This window comes from Leopardus geoffroyi, chromosome C1 (genome assembly GCF_018350155.1).
Source record: "Leopardus geoffroyi isolate Oge1 chromosome C1, O.geoffroyi_Oge1_pat1.0, whole genome shotgun sequence".
In the NCBI taxonomy this organism is placed as follows: Eukaryota; Metazoa; Chordata; class Mammalia; order Carnivora; family Felidae; genus Leopardus; species Leopardus geoffroyi.
The window spans coordinates 12,105,039-12,113,685 of record NC_059328.1 but is presented as its reverse complement, the minus strand read 5'-3'; the positions used below and the strand labels follow the sequence as shown (position 1 = coordinate 12,113,685).

Here is an 8,647-nt window from a genome sequence, read left to right as displayed (position 1 = left end):
ACTGAGCCACCCAGGCGCCCCGAAAAAAGCAATTTCTAACATGAGGCACATCCACAGACCTCCTGTACCGGGCACGGAGTCGTCAACCAGCAACAGTTCAGGGTGGTGGAGGCTGGAGGACCCGGGGAGAGGCTGGGTTCGAATCCCTCAACCGATTGGTTCACGCATTTATTGGACAGTCATGTGCCAGGCACAGGTGCTACCACAGTGTACAAAAGAACTTGGCCTAGGGGCTCCTGGGTGGCTGCGTCACTTAAGCGTCTGACTTCGGCTCGGGTCATGATCTCGCGGTTTATGGGTTCTAGCCCTGTGTCGGGCTCTGTGCTGACACCTCAGAGCCTGGAGCCTGCTTTCGATTCTGTGTGTGTGTCTCTCTCTCTGCCCCTCCTGTGCTTTCTCTCTCTCTCTCTCTCAAAATAATAATAATAAATAAATAATTAAAAAAAAAAAAAAAGAACTTGGCCTCTGCACATGTACCTTGTAACCTGGTGTGAGACGTGAACAGACGGAGCGAATCTCCAAGGTCATGAGAGAAGAGCACCCACACCCACTACCCGCTCCCCAAGTATCTGCCGCCTCTGCTTGGGTCCTTTAGGGCCAGGGGAGTGGGTAGAAGCAGCACAGAGAATCTGGGGGCCAGGACACGAGAGTGGCAAGCTCTGGGGCCTCTGTTTCCCCTTTTTGTCAAGTGTAGGGAACAGCATTTCTGCCAGGTGTTTCTGCCTCTCCTACCCTAGTGGGACTGTGCCTGGAGCAGGCAAGGGCTAAGGGAGGGCAGGGAGGGCTGTGCTGGCCCCCAGGGCCCACAGGGCTCCAGGTAGCAGAAGCCCCTGCTATTCGGTGATAGACCCTGGAGAGGGGGTGGCAGATATTCATTCATTTGCCAAACCAGCACCGGGGAGCAAATGATACACGAGACATACCGAGGTCCTGCCTAATAGGATTCAGAGTCCAAGGGCTAGGCGGTTGTGGGGTGCCTGACTGGGGGCAAGGAGACCTCCATGTCCTCCCAGCCTGAGCCCCTGCCCCAGGTTCAGGCAGGGCTGAGGACTGCCCCAGAGGAACCCACCCCACCCCCACGCAGGCTCTCCCGGGAGAATTGAGTGCACGTTCATTCATTCTGTTAGTGTTTACCGAACAGCTGCTCTGAGCCTGGCGCTGTGCCTAATGAGCATCAACAGGGATGAGCGAAAACAGACTTTGTCGCCGTCTTGCTGTCTTCGTGTGGCGCACAAGCTCATGAGCTCATCCGGGAGAGGAGCAGGATTCACATGGTCACAGACATAGGGCAGCATGACAGCTGTGAGCAGTAGGGCAGAAAGTGCTCAGGGGCGGAACGGGGAGAAAGGGAAGGCTCCCCTGAAGAAGGGAGGGTTTGCTCTATAACCGGGAGGAGGCAGACCTCACCAGGGTTCCAAGAGGAAGAAACAGCTTGAGCAAAGGTCCTGGAGCAGAGGAAGGGGTTTAGTGAGAGATTACCAAAAGGCCATTGTGGCTGCACGGAACCAGGAGGCAGAGCCAGACGGAGGGGAAGGGTAGGGTCCTTGGGGGCCACAGGGGAATTCAGCCTTGATCCCAGGTACCATGGGAACCAGCAGAAGCTTTAAGTACAAGGGGGCCAGTGTCAGAGGTGGGTCTGGAAGGGCAGGCCCCACTTGGGAAAGCCTAGATTAGAGCTTATTACAGAGTCCAGGCAAGAGCTAATGGTGGCTTACAGCACAGCGGAGAGAGCGGCCCCATGTGAAAAATACTTGTGAAGCAGGATTAGAGGCCGGGTGCTGGATTGGACGCAGGGGCTGAGAGCAAGAGAGGAAGCCTGAGTAATGGAAGGGTGCTGGGACTGCTCCCTAGACGGGAACCTCTAGGACAGCCGGGTCTGGGGGAGGGTCAGGGGTCATGAATTTGGACTTGGATCCTCGGAGACATGCATGGGGCCAGGCCTGGTAGCCTGTGGCCTGCGGTCTGCAATGCAGGTTATGGAAGCCAGCCCCCAGCCTGGAACTGGCTAAGAATACCCAGAAGGCAGAGCCAGAGAGGCAGGAGGGAAAGCAGGCCCGGAAGGCTGTCCTGGACGGTAGGAGAAGCCAGAGGGGAGAGCTGAGTCGCGGCGGGTGTATCGCCTTTAGGAGCCTCAGTTTCCTCCTCTGTGAAACGGGGTAACACGTCCTCCAAAACCCACCTCACACTAGACTCCAGCCCAGACGTGCCGAGGAGGCTGGAGAGGCGTCCTGCCCGCCAGAGGTCGGCGCACACGTGAGGACGGCTCCTGGGGCGCCTCCCCCAGGGCCGCCCCCGAAGCGGGCTGGAGACCCGCACGCACGGAGGGCGGGCGGGGCGCGCGTTAGGACCCAGCGGCTCCGGGGCTGGAGGGCGGGCGCCGGCCCGTCGGGGGCCCGGAGGGGGGCTCAGAGCCGGCGCAGGGGCGGCTCCGCGGGCGGACTCGGAGCGGGCGGCGGAGTGACCCGGCCAGGTAGGCGCGGGCCTGGCGGCGGGAGCGGCAGGGCGGCGCTCGGGGGTGGGGGGGAGGGGGTCCCGGGGGGAAGGCAGGGGTGTAGGGGTCTGCGGGCCCCCAGGCCTGGGGGCGGCTGCCCGAGTTCCCGAACCCGGGGCCGTCTGAGCAGATGCTACGAGGACACTTGGGGGGTTTGGGGTCGCTGGGAGGGGGGCCCGTTTGGGGGCGTCGGGGCCGGGGCGGGGCGGGGGGGGGGGCTTCCGTTCGCCCCGGGAGGCTGGACTTTGGCGAGTGGGGTGGGGGCGTCGGCCGGAGCCGCCGGGCTAGAGCGGCGGAGAGAGAGACAAAGGGAGACCCGAGACCGGGAGGGCGTGGGGAGCCGCCGAGCAAGTTCCGTGGCTGATTGTTCCCAGCTGTGCGGCGGCGGCCACATCTGGTCCCCTCCGGCCGCACCGCACCGCGGCTGGCCTCCCCGCGGGGCAGTGTGGGGGCCGGGCTCTGAGTAGGCCCCGCTCATTCCCTCCTGCCCACGAACGCCTCGGGGTGGGGTCCCCAGCTGCGGAAGGGGCCGGAGGGGGGCCGCCTTCTAGGCAGGTCCTGGCCTCCCCCACACCCCAAAATCCGTAGTCTAGACAGCAGTGCTTGGAGATGTGGCCCCGGGGGAGGATCCAGGACTCCCGCGCCCCTTGCCCCCAGTAAGCCTGGGCCTGGGTGCCAGACCTTCCAGGGGAGGAAAAGACCCCATGCAGGAGGCTGTGAGGCCTAGGAGGGGCTTTGGGGACAGACAGCCCCCACCCCACCTCTTAAGGCCTCTTAGGCCCCAACTCAGGGCCTCCTTCTGAGTGGTGACAGCTCCAACTGGCCTGGCTGCCACTAGCCCCGTGGGGACAAGGAGGGGATGATGAGGCCTTGCGGGGAGTTACAGGGAAAGAGCTCCAGGTCTCTGGGTCCCTCCTACTGAGAGAGGGCCAAGGGATTTCGGGATAGGAACACCGGGAGCCCGAGGTCCCCTGCCTCTGGGGCAGCCTGAGTGGTGGGTCTCTTCTCCTCCACCCCACCCCACCCCACCCCCACCTCAGTAAGGAAGGGAGATGGTAAATGTATGAGCCAGGCAGGGGGTCCCGGAAGGTTCTGGATTGGGAGCGAAGAGGCACAGATGCCCGTGGGTCCTTCCTCTCTCCTTAGACGCCCTGTGGCAGTTAGGTCTCCAGTTAGCCGTCTGGAAGAAGTCCCTTTGTGTGGTGGGAGGGGCCTTCCTGGATGGGTGAGCCCATGGACTCTCTCCCAGCGCTCCAGGCGGAAGGCTGATGCCTGCCCCCCCACTGAGCTGGGACCTGTAGACCCTGCCAAGCCCACTGTGTGGCCAAAGGCTGGAGTTCTTGAACCTCCAGAGCCTGGTGAAGGCTGTGGACCACTGCCCTCTCCCTCCAGAATTGCACACACAACACTTGTCATACAGTGTTCAGGGGTTCAGAGCCTCTGGGCCGGGTGACATCACTGTCCCCTCCAGCTCTGCCCTTCTAGGATCCAGAGAATCTCTCCTCAGACTCCACCCTGAGCGTTTCCTGCTGCTGCAGACAAATAGACCTTAGTCTCGTGAGTCTGTGGTGAAGACAGCCAGGTCTTAGGAGGCCTGGAGGCCTGGCAGGAGAGGAATCTTCTGGGGGTGGGAGCCCTGCCCGGGCCTGGCTGCCCTTCGGCCCCTGGGGCCCATGCATGCATGTGGTTCCCCGCAGAGCAAGACACTCGGGGCCCAGGGGCTAATTGGGAACAGGTGGTGGGGTTGGCAGACGCTGCAGAGTCGGGGCTATGATGGTGGCCGAGAGGGGCTGGGGTCCTGAGGATGGGCCTGGGGTCAAGGGTTTCCATGATCAGTGCACCAGGCACCGGGAGGTGCTGAATCGGAAGCGGGCACGGCTGCGGGCCAGGAGAGCGGAGTCAGAGCTAGCGGGGGGCTAGAAACGTGCCCTCAGTGAGAAGGGCAGGGTGGGTTCTGTCCGCTTGTACGATCAACTCTGGAGCGAGGTTGGGGGCCTTGTGACTTGGGACCTGAACACCCAGTGGGCCCTCGGGGACAGCTGATGTAGACCCCGCCCCCGCTCCGCCCTACTCCCCGGCACTCCCTGTGCCTGGCTTCTGTTCCCAGCACCCCCTTCTTCACCGGGCTAGATTCAGGGGAGTAGAGGTGGGCTCCACAGTCCTGGGTGAGTGGGTCCAAGCTACAGCCCGCCCCCCCCCCCACCCCCTCCAGCTGTCCTGACACCAGCCCAGACTGCCTCACCGCGTAGCCATGAGAGCTGCCTACCTCTTCCTGCTGTTCCTGCCTGGTAAGTGGCTCCTGGGGTTGGGGGCTCCCCTTGTGTGGCTGGGGGTTGGGAGCTGGCAGTGAGCCTTTATTGTGCCCTGTGGCCAGCACTCAGCTCCCCGGTCCCGGGACCTCCTGGACCACAGACTGTACTGGCCAACCCCTCCCAAAGCATGAGCCTCCCCAGCCCTCACCCCAACCCTCCACAGCAGCAGCCAGGCAGGGAGCCTTCCAGGAGGAAGCCGATGTGTAGGAGGGGGAGGCACCCAAGGCAGGGAGTCTGCAGGTCTGGGTTCTAGACCCATGTGGGACCCAACCCCAACCCCAACCCCCTCCCCACCCCCACCCCCACTCCCCCACCATGCATTCTTGACTTTGGAGTGATCCCTATTGGTGAACTGAGGAGTTATCCATAGGGATCAAAGGCCCTGCCATAGCTAACATTTATTCATTTAACAGATACTGAGTTCCTACTATGTGCCACGCACTGGGCTAGACCCTGGGGTACAATGATGACCTGGGCAGATATACCCCTGCCTTCTTGGTGCTGCCCGTCTAGAGAAGGGAGGCTGCTATATCAAGTAGGCGTGATAAATGCCAGCGTGTTGAGCATGAGGATGGAAATAAACAGAGGAACTGGATGGAGAGGGTGGGTAGGCCGGGGACGGCCTTTTGGCAGAACTGAAATTTTAGCTGAGATCTGAAGGAGGAGAAGTTAACCAGGATCACAGGCCTAGGGAAAGTCGAGTGCAAAGGCCCTGGGGCAGACAGGAGTGTGCTGAGTTCCAGGAAGAGCCAGGAGGCTAGCAGGGGAAGACAGGCCAGAAAAGGTCTGTGAGGTGCCCAGAAGCCGGCTCTGTAAGGGCCTCTGTAAGGGTCGAGGAAGGAGTTTGGATCCCTTGGGTTGTAGGATCTTAGGGTCTTACCGGCCTGCCCTTGGGACCTCTACCTGTCCTCCCAGAAGTGCTGTCCTTCCCTGCAGGGCACCCCCTCATGCTTTGCTTCCTCACAGTGGGCCTGCTGGCTCAGGGCCAATATGACCTAGACTCTCTGTCTCCGTTCCCGGAACACGTCCAGTACACCCACTACAGTGACCAGATAGGTAAGGGACTTGCCCCCCGCCCAGCCCTCCCCACACCCGGCCACATCATCAAGGCCTGGCTCCCAGGTGTGCACGACGCAGCTGGGGACCAGGTGGGGAAGGGTGGTGGGAGTCAGAGGGGGTGGTCCTGGGTGAAGCCGTGACCCCCTGTGCCCCCCGAGACTGGGAGCTCGCCTGACCCCCGGCAACCTCGCATTCATCTTTGTTCTTAGACCAACCGGACTACTATGATTATCAAGGTAAAGGGCTGGGGTGGGGCAGGCGGCGGGGGCGGGCAGCTGAGCGCTGGGGTGGAGAGATGGAGTGGACCCCCTTGTCGCCCGCGCCCCGACTCAGAGGTGACTCCTCGGCCCCCTGCGGAGCAGTTCCAGTCCCAGCAGCAAGTCCAGCAGGAAGTCGTCCTGGCCCCCACCCCAGGTAGGCTGCCGGCTCCTGTCAACCCTGGGAGGGGCGGGTCTGTGCCGGGGCGGGGCTGGTGCCCTGAATGGACCCCTCTCAGTGATGTCTGCCTGCTCCTCTCCTGACACCAGCACCAGGAAATGCGGAGACAGAGCCCACGGAGCCTGGGCCTCTGGGTAAGAGCTTTCTGACAGCTGGAGAAACAGAGGCACGGCCTCAGAAGCGGGGGTAGAGCTGATTGCAGCGCTGATGGGACAGAGACAGACAAGCCTTTTGCTTTTGCCGGGCCGATGGCAGGGTCGGGGGCTTGCAGACAGGCCAGTGCTTTAGGCAACCCCAGGGCCCCCCCGGGAAGCTCTGGGAGATGCCCCCCTTGCCCCCCCCCCCCCCGCCGTTGGTCGCAGCCTCAGGAAGGGCCCTCCACCCCTAGACACTGGGAAGAGGGAGGGAGCGTGCTGGGGGCTTCCTGCCTGCCTGCCAGCCAGCAGGAGTGGGTGGTGCTCGTGGCCAGCGAGGCAGAGAGGGGACCAGAAGCCCAGGCCAGCTGAGCCAGCCCCCCGTGCCGCCCCCACCGAGAGCCGGAGACGGCCAGACCGTGCAGGCTGCTCTCGCTCCCGTGAGCTCAGTGTCCACGTGTGCTCCTCTGAGCCCGGCCCAGTTGGTTGGTGTGGACTTGGGTGACCGTTGTGTGTGGGTGCGGTTGTGTTTGAGCTTATGCCTGTTCAGGTACGTGCTTCCAAGCGTGGTTGCAAACTTGCGCGTGTATGCGTGTGTTGTATAAAATCGGGCAGCCCTGGGAGCCCCAGCAATGCTGTCTGTGCTGTGTGTGTGTGCGTGCGTGTGTGTGTGCCTGCGCTGTGCCAGAGGGTGCAGGGTGGACCTAGACCCCGCGATGAGAGCCAGTCTCGGTGGGCATCGTTGGGGGCTACGCTACGCCCAAGCTGCGGCCCCTAGTCTGATCCTGCCCGTCACCCAGACTGCCGCGAGGAACAGTACCCGTGCACCCGCCTCTACTCCATCCACAAGCCCTGCAAACAGTGTCTCAATGAGGTCTGCTTCTACAGGTGAGCACAGGTGGGGTTTGGGGGGCAGGGCAGGCAGCCACAGTGCCCCCCGCCCCGAGGTGGGACTGTAGGGGAGCATGAGCCCTGAATTGAACTCCACTCGGGTGGGCCCAGGCCTAGGGGCGGGGATGCGTGGAGCCCCCCTGGTGGGGTCGGGGGTGACCCCACCGTCCCGGCTCCACCCCCCAGCCTCCGCCGCGTGTACGTGGTCAACAAGGAGATCTGTGTCCGCACAGTGTGTGCCCACGAGGAGCTCCTCCGAGGTAGGGAGGCCTGCACCCCCACACCTTCCCCCTCCCCACACCCACTCGCCGCCCTTCTTCCTGTCCGTCCACCTGGTGTTTATTAAACCGGTGTTCCGCACCACGGCCACTTCCAGGGGGCCCCTGAACTCCCTCCCGGCTGCTTCTCCTCAGAACATTCCCTGTCCCGGGATCGGGAAGGGGCCGATGGTTTCCCATGACCAGCCTCTCCCTGACCCCGACTCCTTGCCCCCCCCGCAACAGCTGACCTGTGTCGGGACAAGTTCTCCAAATGTGGCGTGATGGCCAGCAGTGGCCTGTGCCAGTCCGTGGCGGCCTCCTGTGCGAGGAGCTGCGGGGGCTGCTAGGGCGGAGCCAGCACCCCAAGCCCTGGGCCTTCCTCAGATCCAGGGCCCTCGGGCCCTGCCTCACCTGGTGCTTTTCTCCCCAGCCTGACATTCCTTTTATCCTGTAAAAAGTTAGTGGACTGTGGCCCTGGGGGTTTGTCTCAGGCCCCTCCCCCAGCCTGTGGCCACCCCTGGGGCACAATGGGGGCTCCCCACGGCCCAGTTTTTGCCCCCAGAGGAGGGGCATCCCAGGCCTCTCGGTGGGACCTGGGCCTCTGATGTGCCTTCTCAGTCCCTCGAGGACAGTCCCCCTGCCCACCAGCCCCTTTGAGGTAGGCTGTGCCCCTCACCCCAGCCGGTCTGCTTGGACTTCCTACAGCTCCCGGGCATAGACCACCTTTGTTTTATACAAAATTAAAATTGTTTTTACAAAAGCTTTAGTCATTTCTCAGTTGGGAGCACAGAGCAGGTGGCCAGGTGTCTCTGACACTGCCTGTCCTCATTGAGAGGCTGCCTGGCCCCTTGGGGAGAAGGGACCGTTCAGGTGACCTGTGGCCTTGCCTCTGCGGTCCCAGTCCTGCCTCCTCACCCACCAGCTTCAGCTGACCCCCCCCCCCCCCACAAAAGGTGGATCATGACCACTGTCCCCTCCAGGTCCTCGTTGGGGGCGGGGGGGCACTGCAGAGGGCTGCATTGGAAATAGAAGGTTCAGGGATACAGCCTTCTCATTGGGCTG

At 62.8% G+C, this 8,647-nt stretch overlaps 1 protein-coding gene across 2 annotated transcripts; it reads left to right on the top strand.

The window, feature by feature from the left end:
- The first annotated feature begins 2,367 nt into the window (after window positions 1-2,367).
- Window positions 2,368-8,345, top strand: MFAP2 (microfibril associated protein 2). 2 transcript variants are annotated; one of them, XM_045475806.1, is made up of 9 exons: window positions 2,368-2,470; window positions 4,704-4,779; window positions 5,740-5,859; window positions 6,072-6,098; window positions 6,196-6,276; window positions 6,390-6,434; window positions 7,235-7,322; window positions 7,512-7,585; window positions 7,829-8,345. In XM_045475806.1, exons 2-9 carry the CDS (start codon window positions 4,743-4,745, stop codon window positions 7,930-7,932), a joined length of 576 nt encoding a protein of 191 aa, XP_045331762.1. In that variant the 5' UTR covers window positions 2,368-2,470; window positions 4,704-4,742; the 3' UTR covers window positions 7,933-8,345. The 2 variants fall into 2 exon arrangements, with proteins under 2 accessions (XP_045331762.1, XP_045331763.1); XM_045475807.1 differs by having other exon boundaries at window positions 2,369-2,470; window positions 5,770-5,859.
- Window positions 8,346-8,647: the final 302 nt, after the last annotated feature.

Bases quoted from the DNA above. Each gene is read 5' to 3' on its own strand.
- MFAP2 (XM_045475806.1), top strand. From the start codon at position 4,743: ATGAGAGCTGCCTACCTCTTCCTGCTGTTCCTGCCTG. The intron at 4,780-5,739 runs GTAAGTGGCTCC...CCTTCCCTGCAG, and splicing joins CTTCCTGCTGTTCCTGCCTG to GGCACCCCCTCATGCTTTGC. The intron at 6,435-7,234 runs GTAAGAGCTTTC...CCCGTCACCCAG, and splicing joins CACGGAGCCTGGGCCTCTGG to ACTGCCGCGAGGAACAGTAC.